Source organism: Grammomys surdaster, unplaced genomic scaffold (genome assembly GCF_004785775.1).
Source record: "Grammomys surdaster isolate TR1022 unplaced genomic scaffold, NIH_TR_1.0 150, whole genome shotgun sequence".
NCBI lineage: Eukaryota > Metazoa > Chordata > Mammalia > Rodentia > Muridae > Grammomys > Grammomys surdaster.
This window is the reverse complement of record NW_021604608.1, coordinates 18,239,772-18,257,275: the sequence shown is the minus strand read 5'-3', so window position 1 is coordinate 18,257,275 and position 17,504 is coordinate 18,239,772. Positions and strand designations below refer to the sequence as shown.

At 43.3% G+C, this 17,504-nt stretch overlaps 1 protein-coding gene across 3 annotated transcripts in view; it reads right to left on the bottom strand.

The window, feature by feature from the left end:
• Tbc1d1 (TBC1 domain family member 1) overlaps nt 1–17,504 on the bottom strand; it is a 188,516-nt gene that overhangs the window by 76,121 nt on the left and 94,891 nt on the right. For all 3 annotated transcript variants that reach the window (XM_028765211.1, XM_028765210.1, XM_028765212.1), the window contains 5 exons: nt 15,820–16,260; nt 13,122–13,211; nt 10,582–10,692; nt 9,772–9,904; nt 3,303–3,394 (listed from right to left, as the gene is read on the bottom strand). In XM_028765211.1, the coding sequence (XP_028621044.1) occupies nt 3,303–3,394; nt 9,772–9,904; nt 10,582–10,692; nt 13,122–13,211; nt 15,820–16,260 (867 nt within the window). The remainder of the gene's footprint in view (nt 1–3,302; nt 3,395–9,771; nt 9,905–10,581; nt 10,693–13,121; nt 13,212–15,819; nt 16,261–17,504) is intronic.

Sequence of the window (17,504 nt, the reverse complement as noted above, 5' to 3'; positions counted from 1 at the left end):
GCTCCTCTCTAACTCCAGGCTGTACCCTGCCCTTTAACAGGTCAGGAGTGACAAGTGGATCAACTCCACAAGCAGCAGAGTCTGCGTCAGTGCCATATTGGCAAATTTCTTCCCAGCTAACTAAGGAACAGTGGTGTTATCCTTAGAGTCACAAGTGTTACCGATAAAGGAACCCTTAATCCAGATTTCTGATAATCCAGATTTCCTCAGAAAAAGGTTACTTCAAGTGGCAAGTTTTAAGGTTGATAAGAAGTCTCAGCAAATAAAAGCACTTGCTGCCAACCATCTGACCTGAGTCTGATCACTGGAACTACGCAGTGGAACTATGCAGTGCTCATGCATACACACACAGAGGGAGAGAGAGCTTCAAACCAGCAGAAAATGAAGTCACAAGCAGGCACAGTGGAGTATTGTAGGTGCCTCTCACTGCCACAGGAGCCAAGAGACACCCCCCCCCCCGGGGAACCCACTAATCATCCCCAGGCAATGACTGCAGTGCAGCAGAAATGCATTATCTGTAGTGTCACACAGTCAAAAAATAAATACTTCCTCAGAATCACTGTGAAGCATGAAGACATTATCCTCCCTGTACGCTCAGGATCAGGGCTGTGTCATCACCCTAAAGTCACCATTCTCCTCAGTGATTAAACGACTGCTTTTCTCCATTTTTATTCACATTCATTAGTCAGAGTGACAATCACAAAAATGACTATGAATCAGGTTGAGTAGCATCAATTTTCGGTCAATAATCAACATGTTTGTTCACAATCAGAGGTGCTAGGAGCTGGGATGGCAGTTACCAGGGGCAGCGATACCCAGGACAGTGATAGATGCATTCAGCAGCAGAGAAAAGGCTCCGTGCTCAACCTGGGTGCTGACTGCAACAGCACATACACCATCCATTTGTGTGCTTTTCTATAGACACGTTATACATCAATTTAAATAATCAAACCCAGCCAAACTGCTTGCTAAAAGTACCGAAAGTTAATTTCTCAACCTTGTTTCTCCAAGGGTCCTCTAAAGTACCATAAAAGCAACAGGAAACCCTGACACCAACAGTAAGTATCCAAACACTGAAAAAGCTTAAGATGTCCCAAGGACATCACTTAAGCCATGCTGTGCTTGGACACCATACCCGTATTTAACTAAAGACGTTGAGCCACTGTTTTTACTATCATTGCTGCAACGTCAGCTTGAGAGCAGGTATTTCTGCTGAAGATGGCTAACGCAATCTGAGGCACTTGAAGAGTAGGACAGCATGAGAAGAGAGTGACCCCTGCTCATGTTTGAAACATCCTGTCAAGCAGCTTGTAAATAAACTGGTAGTTGTGTGGTGTCTGGAGGTCTTTCAGGAGAGGACAGGCTAACACCCAGAGCCTGTCTGCTATTGGGTACCCTGAGGGCTCAGGGTCAGCCGCCATCATCTCTAGTACCGTTTGCCTGGTTATTATTTAAGCTTGCTCCTAAAGGAACACTGAGTATGATATGCGTCATTACTAACGAGATCACATGGACCACTGTTAGTAGTAATTACACTGGCTTTATAATAATTGGCCTTTGAGAGAGTTTTTCAGACATAAATTACCCTCCAGGAAAGATTACATCACATTTTAATATGACCTTTTTGATCTATGTGATTTTTCAAATACGTTAGTAGGGACAGCCACCCATCACTGATTAGTGACTGAGACTATAAAATATTTTAGAAAAACCATGAAAGCCATTCAGGAAGACCATCAACACGCCATCAGAGAAGATCAAATTTGTATCACTCAAAAAGAGCCCACGTTTGTATCGGAGGAAGGTGAAGGATGAGCGGGTTTTCTCAGCCCGTGAACAACATGACTGCTTCTATTCTTCAGAGCCATCAAACATCTAGAGCTGTGGAGAACACTAGACTGTACCCTGCAGTGGTATCACAATACTCCCGCTTTTCCAGTACACTTTTAGTATCTGCTGCTTTCCAATGTCTCTAGTCACAGGAGGAAATCAAACAGAGCATTTGCAGGAGGTTTTGGGGAACTGCCTTCCTGAGGCATCACCCCTCTGCTCATGGAAAGCTCTGTGGTGCTGTCTACATGAAAGTGAAAACCATTAAGGAAGGGAAATGTGTCTTCCGTGCCTGCCAGGAAGGTGTTCCGAGTGACTTGATAGCACCATGTCCTAAGTGGGTTCACATCGATGGCCTTGGCTTCAGTAGCAATGCATGAAGAATAAGAAGCAAAGTACAGGGCTGGTGAGATGGCTCAGTGGTTAAGAGCACTGACTACTTTTCCAGAGGTCATGAGTTCAAATCCCAGCAACCACATGGTGGCTCACAACCATCTGCAATGATATCTGATGCCCTCTTGTGGGGCGTCTGAAGACAGCTACAGTGTACTTACATATAATAAATAAATAAAAATTAAAAAAAAAAAGGAAAGTACAGGCAAATAAAATGTGTGAAACAACCCTCGAGACCATCTGCAAAATTAAAACAACAACAACAAAAATCTTCCTATTCTTTCTACAAATGTATGCCAAGCCTACAGAACAAGGGAACCAGAGAACTTTCGTGAAGAACAGAAAGAAGAGCTGAACCTTTTCATCCCCTCCCCAACATGGGGGTGAGAACAAACGCATGGCTACCTGCCTGTCTGATTTAGTCAGCCCCTAACAGCAGAACCTGACAAGGCACTAGTGGATGCACGCACACACGCACACCTTTGTCCCAATGTACTCTCCTACACTGGAAAGTGCAAAAACCCTACAAAAATGGTTCCAAGTTCTGGTAGACATGAAAACTGTGTTGAGCTCATTAGAGATTCCTGACAAGCAGGCCTTGGGCAGGCTGACACATGTGACCTGGTTTACCCGGATGCAGCAGCTCCAATAACGGTGAGAACAGACTTGCAGGTTTAATGCACACAGCTCATGAGTGTGCTTCTGTGTGCAGTGGTTTTAGTCTGTTTTGATCTTTTAGTTTCAATTTATAAGACTCTAACATATAATATGACACATATATTTTCAAAGCAGACAACAAAAAATATAGAAGGAACAATTGTGCTTACACCCATGTACAAATGTCTTGTGACTTCGTGGGAAGAGGCTGGTAGAGGGTCCCAGGAACAAAGGAGAACATGTGGACCTACTCCCAGGCCTTCTGCCTCCTGGTCTGCGGGTCTGCCCACTTTGTAATAGGACACTGGCTCATGCCCCTGCAGGGCGGTGACAGCACTGAGTCCTCAGCACTCAGTCCACAGGACACTCCACAAGGATGCTGCCGGGTGTGCTTTCCTGCTACATGCTACAGTGCACCGTACCTGAACTTCCTCAAATATCGTTGCCTGCTCCTGATTGGTCAGTGTGGTCAGGTGCTTCTGGAGTTCTAATTTGGTTTTAGATGAATTCATTCCTGTTGAGAAGAGAGAAAAAGACAAAGGGTCTATGGCGGAAGTCTTGTGTTGGATTTATCCCCTCCCGAACTCATTGCCTTCACATTCTCGCCCACCCACTTCAGGATGCTTCTATTTGACAATGGCATCGCCATGAACTGAACGTAGCCGTGTGAGGAGCTGCACTCCAAGACTGAACCGCCTCCTTTCACTGAATTCTCAAAACAACTCCATGAGAGTGTGGTATTATCCAAATCTCATATGCAGGAAAACCACGAACACAAAAGTTTTATAAAGCCTCTTCAAATACAACCCTTACATACTCTGCCTCAGGTGCACCCAGCTCCAGATTACTGTTCAGTGTTACAACACTGAAGACAACCCAAAACGCTTTCTTTAAAAATGACAAACTTCTAACTACAAAAGAACGTGAAATCACCTTCTTAATAACAAGCAGCTGCTGTTGACTTGAAACCTGAACTCTACTTCTCCCTTAAATTCCACTTACATCCCTGACACATGTACTGGTGTGGCTGACAGTGTTCCTGTCACCATGTGTTTAACTGTCTTAAGATCAGTCCATTAGCATTATAAAGGAGTCTGAGGAAACACTGTAAAAATGACTACATAAAAGCCCAGCACCCATTACAATCTCCTTAAGACACTCCATTCCTGCATGAGTACAGTACAGGGACTACTTTGTGGTTTTCTGATGTCAGCTATAGATGTCAGAGAACATGTGAAGCTTGAGAATTTGCTAACCCAACCTCCATGGAATAAGGACCCATTGCTGCTTTCTTCTAGCCCAAGTCTCGCCATGCTGAGGAAGAGCCCTGCTCAGGGGCTGGACAAAGCTTGTAGTGAAATATCCATGGGAGTAATTTATGGCCACCAAAAATATAAGGTTAAACAAGAGTCCTTTATTCAAGATAGTGACCACGAGCAGGCTCCTGCCACCAAAAATTAAACAAACAAACAAACAAAAAACCCTCTTGGCCTTGAATTGAGGCAGGGTAGGTTTTATAAATAAAGCCTACAATTACATCCTACCAAAACCAGATATATATGGCTGGAGTAGGGGGCAGGGATATTCAAGAGATTGAATTCAATTGATTTAAATAATTTGTTTCACTCCGTTAAACAATGAACCTCCTGAGCTGCAGGTAAGGCTGGCTGCAGGGGAATGTTCTGCTCAGTAGCATGTGCTTAACGGGCCCTGGGGCGCAGGTAAATAAAGACTGTGACTACTCTGGGTAGTTATGTAGCATGAGCAGTGGTCAAAGCATCTCCAGGACTGAGGGCTGGAGAGAACCCTGCCAGAGCATGGAGCCTGTGTGACTCAGGAAACATACTTCTACTTTACAGCTGAGTCTGCTGAGTCCATAGCTCATGACTTGGAAACTCATGAGAGGCCAGAAGTCTGGCAGTAGCTAGTCTGTCCCAAGGCCAGTGCTGCTCTCTCTTCCTTTAGTTGGAGGTCAGCCCAGCCCTCCTTAACTGGCTGCACAGGCACAAGGTACTGACCCTATGCAAAGTCCAGCAGGCACCTCAGCTTCCACAATGTTATGTTTCCTTATTTTGTCTTCAACCAAGATGAACTCTACAAGGCCATTATAAAACTAACGCCAGCTCATGCAATACTTCCTATGTTGAGATCTCAAAATAATCAGAGGTAGGGATGTTGTTTTTAGTAATCTTAATGTATACATAAGAAACTAAGACGCTGAAATCACATATTTTGTCCCACCAACTAAGGAAGCGAGTTGTCTGCTTCCAGAACCAGATCACTATGGTCCCCTTTGCCTCTCAGGACTGGTAGAATTACGTGGTCCAACACACAGGTGGCTCCAGGACATACAGAAGTGGATTGAGGTAGAGAAAAGGCTGTCATGGTATAATTCCTCAACCCTGCCTGCCATGTACAGGGTCGTACAAAGCCAGAGGGGCAGACTCAAGGCTTTCTGTAGCAATACTTCAATACTGAAGGACAATGGTACCTGAGTTTATTAATAAGTACCCAGTGAGGACCAACTAAGAATCCCCCCAAATATAAAAAAAGTCCCTGATGTAGTCTAAGCAACAAATTCTGTATTGTTAGCAAGTGAGTGTACTGTTTCAGGCTTCTAAGAAAGTTAGACTAGAATAGTTAGGCTACACACTGAAAACCTCAGGTTGAATCCTAAGCCTCCACCTCTTCTTCATAGAATGAATGGTCGGGACCTCTGACTGGGCCTAGCCAAACTCAGGATACCTCAACATGGCAGGCCCTTCTACTGCAACTCAATATCTTGTTTTTCACAGACAGCATCATTAATTTTAGCAATCTCCAAAATGTTCCTCTAAACTCTGAAATAAGCAAAATACTGTTTAAGTATCATAGCAGTGGTATGGTTATAAAATTCAAGTACATAATCCAGAGTAGCTTTGGTTCTTAGAAGCTGTACAGGCATGTTAGCCCTGAGTATGTGGTACACCCACATATACATCACTTGTGTATGTATAATAAATACACATAAATTTCTCCTATTTTATACATTCTGGGGCAAACCTCAACTACATCAACTGATTAAGAAAACATTCTATAAGTCTTCTTATGGTCATGTTACGGGTCCTTCCTATAGTTTGTGGAGTGCTTGGTCAGAGCATAACTTTGGGATCGAACTTTCTGAGTCACAGCCTTGCTGGATTTTGGAGTCTTTTCGATTTCAGGATTAGAGATGCTCAACTGGCAATGACAAGATGCTTGGTAAGAGTTGTTGGCCTGGAACCTAGGACCTCATACATGCTAGGTCAGTATTCTACCACTGAGATACGTCCACACCCAAGACCACCCTTACAGTAATAGTCAATGGCTTCTGAGAAATCATTTCATTCTATTTACTGGACTTGCAGCCATAAAAATCAAAGGGCCCAAAATCTGGTCTTCTTCCAAGGTGGCCTTTCTTTCTTTCTTTCTTTCTTTCTTTCTTTCTTTCTTTCTTTTTTTTTTTGTTTCTTTCGAGACAGGGTTTCTCTGTGTAGTTCTGGCTGTCCTGGAACTCACTCTGTAGACCAGGCTGGCCTCAAACTCTCGAACTCAGAAATCCGCCTGCCTCTGCCTCCCAAGTGCTGGGATTAAAGGCGTGCGCCACCACCGCCCGGCTTAAGGTGGCCTCTCATAACTCACCATCTATTCCTTTAAAAATGCTTCCCACACAGTGAGTTAAACACATGCTCCCCAGACGCCTCATGGCTCTGTTTAATATTTAATGGATGTTCTCTATAGCTGTACAATTTTCTGCCATGGTTAGATTTTTATCATGTAAAAGAGAATTGAATGATTTTTCTCCAAATGACAACAGCAAACTCCTGATTCCGAATAAAACTTCCAGCTGTGACTTTCTGAACGCTCAGGCCCAACAGATTTACCAGGTGGAACTCAGAGGCAGCCAGCTCTGCAGATCGAGATCCCCTCTGCCTGTAAGGCCGAAGTCACTGCTGGCTTAATAGGCCCTTAGGGGCATTTCTACCATCATTTGCCTTATCTTGACAGCTTGGCTCGAAAGAGCTAGCAAGCCTCTCAGTTGGGATCTCTTGTTAAAGCAAAACTCTCATTCCAGATATAGTTTATATGCTGTCAGCAAATAGTAATGACATGAACATTTTTTAAAAAATAAATCATGCTTGTTTCAAGAACACTGTAATGACCAAAGTGGACCTTTTCAGACTTTATGATGCTGATATTAATTTATCTCATCAAAAATAAATAAATAAATAAATAAACCAGGTAACATTCCATACCTACTGGGACATCTACTATTATAAAACTCATTTGTGTAAGGATGCAGAGAAGTTAAGGTCTGTGAATAATGGGAATATAATTATTATAGGACAGTACAAGGCGGCTTGAAAGTTAAACAGTCACTGTGTGGCCAGTTTTATATCAACTTGACAGAAGCAAGAGTTGTCTTAAAGGAGGGAACTTTGAGAAAATGTCTCCATAAGATTGGGCTATATGCAAGCCTGTAGGGTATTTTCTTAATTAGTGATTGAGTAGCCCATTGGTGGTGGTGCTATCCCTGGGCTGGTCGTCATGGGTTCTATAAGAAAGCAGGCTGAGCAAGCCATAGACTGCAAGCCTGTAAACAGCACCTCTCCATGGCTTCTATATCACCTTCTGCCTCCAGGCTCCTGCCCTGTTTGATTTCATGTCTTGGCTTTCTTCGGTGATTAACTATGATGTAGAAGTATAAGCCAAATAAACCCTTTCCTCTCCAAACTGCTTTGGTCATGGTGTTTGACTACAGCAACAGAAACCCTAAGGAGGACGCTCACCATATGAAGTAGCAAACTCACTTACCCAAAAGAACAGAAAGCAGAAACCTGAACAGATGTGTGTATACCAAAATTCTCAGCACTACTGCTCACACAGTAAAAGGCAAAAAGAACCTGAATGTCCAGTGGTGAATAAATGAATCAGTTGGTGGAATATTATCCAGCCAAACAAAGAAACAGGATTCTGATATGTACAAAATGAGTAAACCCAGAAGATATAATGCTAAGTGAAAGAAACCAAAACCAAGAAAACAAATCCTGCTGGTTCCACTATATAAGGTACCTAGATTAACTCAATTTGTAGAATCAGAAAGGAGGAGAGCTCAGTGGTAAGAGACTTGTGCAAGCAAGTGAATCTGCATTCAAAGCAGGGCATGCTGCTTGAGCCTGTAACTCCTGCACCGGGAACAGAGACAAATAGACCCTCAGCACTTACCAGCTAGACTAATCCAGCCAAAATCAGCCCTGGTTCAGTGAGAAATCCTGTCTAAAGTCAACAAGGCAGAGAAGGACAGAGGAAAACACCCATGTCCCTGCTCTGGCTTCTGCACGCACAGGCACACATATGTATACATTCAAACACCACGAATTACCCTCCCCCCCCCACACACACACAGGAAAACACAAAGTAGAATGGTAGCTGCCTGGGGCTGTGGGAAAGTTACAAGGGGGAGAGACTAGTGAGTGAGCTGTGACTCAGGAAGTTGAAAGGTGAGGGGGGGGGGGGGGGGGAAGTTACTCATACTGTGAATGCACACAACTCCACTAAACCAGATTCTTTAAAAAATAAAAAAAATATACGTTGTATATCTGGGTATATTTTTTCCCACAATTAGAAAAAAAGAAACTAGGTCTAAATGTCAATATAGTTATTCTTTATAAAATTATAGTTTGTGACAAGTATTCTAGATATATATGAAATGATCATGCCTTTGTTTCTATAATTGGATAATTTAAATCATATGGCAATCTCAAAAACCATACACCTACAAAAAAGTTTAGAAATCTTCCTATAGATAGAACTAGTCGAAAAGTGAAGAAAAAAGTACACAATACCTCTTTCCAGATTCCTCCAAAGGAGTACTGACCCCTCAGCCCCACCCTATCTTCTGCCCCACCCTGGTGAACAGGACCGACTTCACTCTTGCCAGAATGGTTCTCACTCAAGAGGGCTCCTTCCTCGTTTTTGAGGGGGTAGGTAGGCTGCAGGTAGATCCTGCCTGGTAGTTAGACAGTGGATCCTGGGCTTGCTATACCCTAGTTTAGCCCTAGATGGCTCTAATCTCTCATCTTATTTATAAAATTATAAGTAATTCACTTTTTCTTCCAAACATGATGATAAAATTGATAGTATCTTTTAAATACATCTTAGCACTGTTTCCCACAATTACTTAGGAAAAAAAGAAACTAGGTCTAAATGTCAATATAGTTTTTCTTTACAGAATTATAGTTTGTAACAAGATTCTAGATACACAAGATGATCATGTCTTTGTTTCTACAATTGGATAATTTAAATCATGTGGCAATCTCAAAAACCATACCCCTAGATAGAAAGTCTGACTATCAAATAGTAACTCATATTCTCAAATAAATCCTGCAAATGGTGACATGTCATCGTAAGCGTCTAGATACTGAAGTTAAGATGGTCACCATGAGTTTTGGGTTTTGGTTTTTATTTCCTCCTGTTCACTCCTCAGTTGGAACCTGTTTTCTCCTCTCCTCCATCAACTCTGCCCTGGCAGGGATTGCAGGTGATACTCTACTGGAAAACACGGTAACCTTCTCTCTGTCTCATTTCACCAATCTGAAAGACCCAGCAGTCTCACACAGCTCAGGAAATGTTTGACACCATTTATCCCCTAACCTCTCTACTACTCTCAGGGTGCGTTGGAGAGATGGCAAGAGGATGTGGGTCCTTAGCTTTGGATTCATCATGCCCAGGAAAAAATCTTGTCATAACAGAACACATCCCCTGCACGATGTAGTCACCTATGATCCCTCTGACGTGGCCCTACAGAATAGAGCCGCAAGCACTCCCACCCAAGGTGTAGGGGCTACAAAGCTCGAAGCGCCTCCTACTCACCCTCTATCCTCTCACAGAGCTTGTGCAGGCCCTGCAAGGGGCAGCCCTCACACAGCTGGGCCGGCGCCTTGGCAGTCTGCTGCACCGCAGCTACCGTGAAAGCCTGCTTCAGGGTCATCATGATTTCGTCAACCTGCACGGAGGAGCCAAGTGTCAACAGCAAGGCAGCGGGGCAGACTGACGGGGCCGGCAAGTTCATGCGACAGACTTTGTATCGTCATTCTTTTTTTCTGGGCTATTTTTCACAGACTAACAGGAGATAGTGGAAATAATTGCTAGGGTTGTTCTCTGTAGTCTGAGAATGACTACTTTAGAGTCAGCACTCTTAAAGCAGGTGAGGTACAAGGTAAGAACACTATTACGAAGTACAAAGCAAGTGCCTCTGGTCCAGAGTCCACAGGGATTCTTTTTATACCTTCCCCCCCCACCGCCCCCGAACCATACCATGGCTCAGAGAGTCATGAACTTGCTGTACAGCTCTGAAGCTTCCAGTTTTCCTGCCCCCAGCCAATGTACTGGAACTTATAAGAACAGGGCTACCACGCTTGGGTGAAATGAATGCATCAGAACTGACTCTCAATGCTGCATTAGAGCAGAGGGTGAAAACAAGCATATCTTTCAAAAATATTAAAATTTAAAATGAAAATGCAAGTGAGTCTCAGATGCATAGCAGAAAGGTATTAGTCACGAGTGAATAATTAAAGCAAATACTGCTCTGTCAGCAAGGCTCTACAGCTCTGCTCAGCCCTGAAGACTCAGAAGGGCTGAAATTGCTCACAAGGTTTGCAGTGGGCAGTGGTGTCCTCTTACCAGAGCTTCATTTGTGCACTGGAACACGTAACAGACAAAATGAAAGCCGCCGCTGCCGCCGCCCGAGCACTCCCGGCAGATAAATCCAAAGTGGTCCACATGCCTGATGCCCTGTGCAAGGAGAAGGGGTTAAGTTGTACTGAGCACTGCTGGCTGAAGACAGCTCCATGGTGACGCTGCCCATTTACACACTACAGAGTACTGACCACATATTTTCAAATGGAGATTAGCATCAGAGTGAAACGTCACTTTGATCACACTGAGAGTCAAGGTTTACAAACTCAAGTCCTAACGCTCACATTAGGACTAAAAGATAAGCAGAGTAGCTAGCAGAAAAACTACAACTTTGGGGATGTGGTACAGGAGGAACACTAAGGAGTAAACACTAAAATAAAAATCAACAGCACACAAGAGATTAACAAACATTCACAACTAAGACATAGTACACACAATTCACATATATAAAGGTTAAAAAGAAATCAAAATGTATTTATACTAAAATTACAAGCAAATACTAAATGCAACTGCATGAAGAATGAGCAAAAAACGACTTATATGTCTAGCACCTTTGACAGCTTTGAAATGAAGGCCAGGACTCTGCCAATGTCCCACAAGCTCTTCCTAACACACAAACTTGACCTAAAACCAGCAAGGAACAGACGCTGAGAGATAGCCTTGGTTGCTGCCTCACAAATCTACCAGAAGCAACTGTGGTGGGTCTCTTGAATTTTTAGGCTTATTTAATGTGTTTTGCCTCTATGTATGCATGTGTACTGTGTGCAGGCCTGGTGCCCGTGGACATCGAAGTGGAATGAGAAGCGGTTATAAGCCACCATGTGAGTGCTGGGAATCAAACCCGGGTCCTCAGCAAAGCAATAAGTGCTCTTCAACAGTAAGCCATAGCTCTAGCACCAACGTTTAGTTTTCATTGTCAACTTGAGATGACCTAGAATCACCTGGGAGAAGGGCCTCTGAGATGTATCTGTGGGGATTATTTTATTACATCACTTGAGCTGAGTAGACCCACGATGAACACGGATGGCACATGGCCACACCCTGGACTGAACAAAAAAGAGATAGGAAGCTGAGCACCTGCATGCACATGTCTAGTGACTCCCCCCACTGTCACCAACTGCCACAGAACTGTACAGAGAATAAAAGCTTTAAGTTGATTTGGCAGGGTATCAGGAAAGGAAACTAAAAGAGCAACTTAAATACAAATGAAGCATCTTCTGTGACTATCAATGCCTTCTGAAAATATCACTATGCAGAAACATGGGTGCTGAGATGATCTGATGAACCTCACTTCTTTAGGGACGAATAAACCACCACACTGCTCTAAAAAAGCAAAGATCTCCCAGTGCAATGGTCCACAGCTCTAATCCCAGCATTCAGGGTGGGAGCAGGGGGCAGAGGCAGACAGAGTATCTCTATGAGTTCAGAGACCAGAATGACTACATAGTAAGTTCCAGGACAGCATGGGCTGCACAGGGAGACTTTATCTAAAAAACAAACAAAAAAAAAATAGAAGGAGAAGAAGAAAAAAATGAAAGAAAAAAAAAGAAGATATCTATATAATTAGGAGCAAATCAAGATTCTGTGAATAACATCACTTTCAGGCAAGCATCCCCAGTCAGTAATATATCCTGATCTCAATCAGCGTCCTCCATCAACAAACTAAGCAATAATAGAGGCTGCTACACGGGGGAATCTCATGTATCAAAGTACCTTCTTTGAAAAGGCTTCCCTATTCAACTTGTTAAGGACGTTACTTATTTTCATAATTGTAAGTATTATCTTTTTGATGACTTAACTAGCTTACATTTTAGATTAACAAACAACCAAGATTTTTACATCATATTACAGAGATGAAAAGTTAGAGTTTAAGAAAAAAGTAAGTCACCAAACAGTAATGTAAGTGGTATTTTATTTGCCGGGATAATCTGGAGAAAACTGGCTTGTCACAGTTGACAGATTCCTCCCACATCTGTCTATGAAGCACAGCTGGAAGACTTAACTATCAAACACAGAGAGTTTCAAGTAGACACTGCATTCTGGGTAAAAAAACCTCCTGAAAGATAAGTATCATCTCTCATAGTCTATAGAAAATATAATGACAACATTAAAAAAAAGAATTTCAAGAAAGTAGAAATATGTCTCTACAATTTATATATAAAATGCACATACATAATTATGTATAAGTCATGTGCACACACATATACCAATTATATATAAAACATGGGCATACACATGCATACCAATTATAAATAAAACATGCACACACATATAAGCCTCCGGAAATAGCTAGAAAGCATTAGTACCAATAACAGGGAAAAGAATGAAAGGTAGACCTATTTTCTCCAGTACATGCTCCAAAAAGCAAAATTGTTAATTTCAAGATTATAATTTGCCTTAGTACACTGCAGGAGAAAGAGACCACCAAACAAGCATTAAAAACATGCCTTTTTTTTATACAACAGCATTGTCTACTGCATACATCAGAAGAACTGAAATTAAATCAATAATCTGTGTGAATTTACCTGAGAGCAAAAGGATATCTCCTTAAAATTTTTCTCCAGTGCAATCTTTTTGGTGTCAGGACTGATGAGGTAAACTTCAGACTGGCCAATCTTAAAGAAACAAACAAAAAGAAAGCATGTGGTTCTCCTAAAAACCAAATTCATTGTACATGTTGTAACCTTTGAGGAAACAGAGGAAAGTGGCAAGCTCTTATAAAATTCCAACTATATCACCATTAAAAAGTTTCAAAGGTTACAGTTTATGCCATGGATTCCAAGTGACAGTGGATAAACACCTACATCAGTATTCTCAGAGGAAAAGATGACAGAAGCTAAACAATAATAATAATCCTCAAATAACCCTCAAAGCCCCCACCCCCTTCATATATAGTTTTCTATACAAGTGAATATTCCAGAAAACAATAGTTCCTATTTAAAATCTCCAAAACACCTACGGCAGCTGAGTGCTGGGCTGCCTGGCTGGCTGTGAGGGCTGCCTGCCCTCTGCCTCCACACGGTGACATTCTCCCTCCCTGTGTGTTGGTTTCCACAGATTCAATCCCTCCTCGGGATCCACAAGTTAGCAGCCACATCCTCAGCACACTCGTAACTCTCAAGCCTCTCTTCCAAGTTTGTTTTGTTTTGTTATTTGTTTTTTTTTTTTCCCAGAGTTTCTCTGTATAGCCCTGACTGTCCTGGAACTCACTCTGTAGACCAGGCTGGCCTCAAACTCAGAAATCTGCCTGCCTCTGCCTCCCAAGTGCTGGGATTAAAGGCATGTGCCAGCACTGCCCTGTTTCTCTTCCAAGTTTGTTATACTTTGATCTGGACAACAAGTCAGAGCAGTCAGCTTTGGAGACAGAGGTGTAAGTCAAAAGTAACGGCACCTTAATGAAGAGGTCCAAACCATGCATTCTGTGGTTCAGACTGTACGTTTGTACACAGAGCAGTTTTGTCCTTAGCATTTCTGAAGTATCCTTCAGGCAAGCGGGACTGACAAGGTGCACAGAACTCAAGCGTAGTAACCACCATTACAGAAACAGCAGCACACTTCTCGAGCGGCCCAGACTCTGGGTTTTCCTAAGGAGACACCCACTCAGGATCTCCCTTACTCGACAGCAGTAGCTGCATCTCCACATTTTGTATATTTCATCTCAGCAGCCTTCTGTTTTCATCTATACAATGAAGATAATCATTATTTTTTTAAAAATCTTGGAAACTCTCTCAGCTGAGTTGCATTCTTACTTGGATGTGGCTAGGCTATAAGGAACCGGTGAGAATTTAAAGTCAGACGTGAGCCTGGGGGTCTTCTCATATCCAGTCCACCACTCTGTCCTGTGTCAGCTTGACCCCTGAAGCCATGCATCCCTGCCTGCCTGAGGCCGTGCACCTCTGTCCAACTCTCTTCATCCCTACTGTCGTTGTACTCTAAGCTCCCTACCTGTCACCTACACTAAGGTAATGGCTTCTTAGCCCTCTGTTTCCTTTCCTAAGTATTTCTCTATAGGCAAAGCTATTTAATGCTATACTTAAAATCTTTCAATGTCTGTCCAGTTTTTTGACTAAAAACAAAATCCTGAACGTGACCTGTAAGGTTGTGAATCATGGAGCCTGACTTACCCTGGACCCATCCTCACTCACCTTCCCAATTTCTGTCGTCTCCTGGCCTTCTCATTAAGGATCTACCCGAGAACCCAGGGACACCACACTCTAGGCCTGGTGACTATGGCCTATGGTGAACAACAGACAGAGGTCTCCAGCCTCAGGGAGACTGAAATTCCAGGGATCACATGGAACACAAAGTTCTTTACTTGTTTACTTGTAATTAAGTTTAGAGCCGGGACTGAGAGGCTGCTATTGGTCTCTTTAACAACGTGACTGCTTCCCATGACACATCTGTACCTCAGGAGAGATAGGAAGGAAGGAAGCAAAGCCAGGACAACTGAGGGGCTGCCGGCAAAACAAAGGAGCAGTTCTTCAGGACTCTGCAGTGCGGCTCCTTCCCACATCGTCCCTTCTCCTTCCCTCCTTCCCTTAAGGGCACATAAGGCAGTGTGTGCTCCGAGGGGCTGAGCCATCGCTCCAGATCTGTTACCTGCATTTTTAAATCTGCCAGCTATATCCACAGCACATAACCTATGTGCCAGCTTCCTTACTCCTTGGCCATTTCATTGCCTCGGGTTAAGCACAAAAAGGCTACACTACATCTAAGGCAGTTGCTCGCTACCAGTATTAAAGCAAAGAAGAGGCAGAACGAAATACACCAGGGAAAAGGCCACAGACCAGGAAAGGGCAGAGTCCTGTCAATTCACATGACACAGGAAGATCATCCATCCAGAAAAACCCAAGCCAACATGTAACTCCATAGCTGGCTACCTTATCCATTCCTTCTCTTCCATGACTATCATTTTAACAATTTTCTGTTTAAAAAAACCAAACAAATGAACAACAAAAACCAAGAAACTAATCTAGAATTTTAGTTGGGGCATAAGTTTTAAATATCAGGTTATTTTTTTAAAAATCCTGTTACCTTGATTAACAAAGGGTGTTTATAAATTAATATTTTCCACTTAAAATTGTGTTGAAACATATTACTTAAAATCCCTCTTAAACCTCTTTTATATTGCTATTCTTTCTGCAACGAAAGGATATTTACAAACACAGATGTGTAAGACAGATTTTTTGAACCTCAAGCTGCAAAAACTGACAGAGATTTTACCGTGAACAGCATAGTTCGGTTCTCCTCCATGTCTGTGGGCTGAACCACATTGTGCCCACCAATTAGGTGGTTCTCGATGTCGCTGTCGAAGGAGCTAAAGGTGCTACTGCGAAGGCTGGCATCCTGGAACTCCTTCTTGAAGGCCAGCGAGCGCAGTCCAGGCTGTGAATAGGATTTGCGCATGGGCCGGGCGCCAGGTGCTGATGGCTGCCCCGTGGGCGCATCCCAGTCTGTTCTGCGACCACAGCTCACGTGGTTGAACTTCTCGATACACTCATCGATCAGTGCAGGTGGTGCCTTCTTGTGGGCCACAGTGACCCGGCCACAGAAGAGCACCTCGAACTTTTTGGCGAAGGTGTCGTCGAACTCGGAGGGGCAACGCAGCTCTTCCTGCCTGGCAATCTTCCCCGCCTGCCGGATGGAGCTGATGATTTCAGGCACCTGTGCAAAAGGGGGGAGGGTTAGAGACACTTGCAGCAACGGGACCAAATACCAAGGTCACAGCTCAGATCCACAGCTTCCTGAGCAGAGAGGCTGACAGAGGGGCTGGGCTGTACTGGCTCACCGATCCCAGCACCCTCTAAGCTTAAATGACCAGCCCCAGGGCAGGCTTTGCATTGTAACCCCTAAGGTCCTCAGGGCATCTCCACTGGGCTCTGTCTCTGACACAGTTACCTAAACAGACACTAGCTGATTTAGAAAAGTCTGGGGCAGTGTCCTTTGAAAAGCCTTCCTCAGTTGTGGTGGGATGAAGGGCTCTAAAATCATCACCTTACACTTATTGAAATTATGGCACCGTTGTTTTCTTCCATGACAACTAACTAGTTATGACTCGATCCTGTATTTCCTAGTGTGGGTTGAAAAAACAACGGAGAACCCATGCCTACTGTCACAGTAGGCTTCTCACAAACTTCTTTCCTAATGTAAAAGTCTCAGAGGAAAGCCTCTCCCATGGTACGGTATCCCTGCTACTCCATCCTGTCCACTCATGCTAGGTTCTCCTCAGCAGCTTCAGAAATAAGACGGGCCCAATAATGCAGGGAATCAACACCGAGCAAAGTGACCAGCAGCCATAGCACTCACCCCGACAGCAGGTCTGTAAGAACAATGGACTGTAAGCACGGACTTAATCTTCCAGTTGACAGGCCATTTTGACACATATACCTGTATTTCCCGTTTTTCTATGTATAAAACTTTTGGTTGAGGCCCAAACACCTATAGGCCCCTGTTTATTTAACATCCTAACCAGAAAACTCCAGTTCCTTTTCCAATTCATGTAAAAATTCCAAGCAGTGTGTACTGTAAGGGGAGATGGTTCCAGTCCATTGTGAAAGCAAGCTTGTATTCTGTGCCATGACATAACTCTCAAAAACCCACTGACTCTGTCACTAAATACTGACCACACTAAAAATACCCTTTGTGCCATAAAGATTCGTATATCTCCTCTCAAGAGTCAAAGTTATCTTTAGAGATATATTTTTAAAATATGATTCCAAGGCTGGAGGAGTTGGCTTAGCAGTTAAGGGCACTTAATGCTCTTTCAGAAAACCAGGGTTCAATTCCCAGCATCCTCATGGTGGCTGACAACCATCTGTAACCCTCTTCTGGCCTCCTTGGGCACTGCATGCATGAAGTACACAAACATACATACAGGCAAAACACACACACATTCATATCCTCCCTCC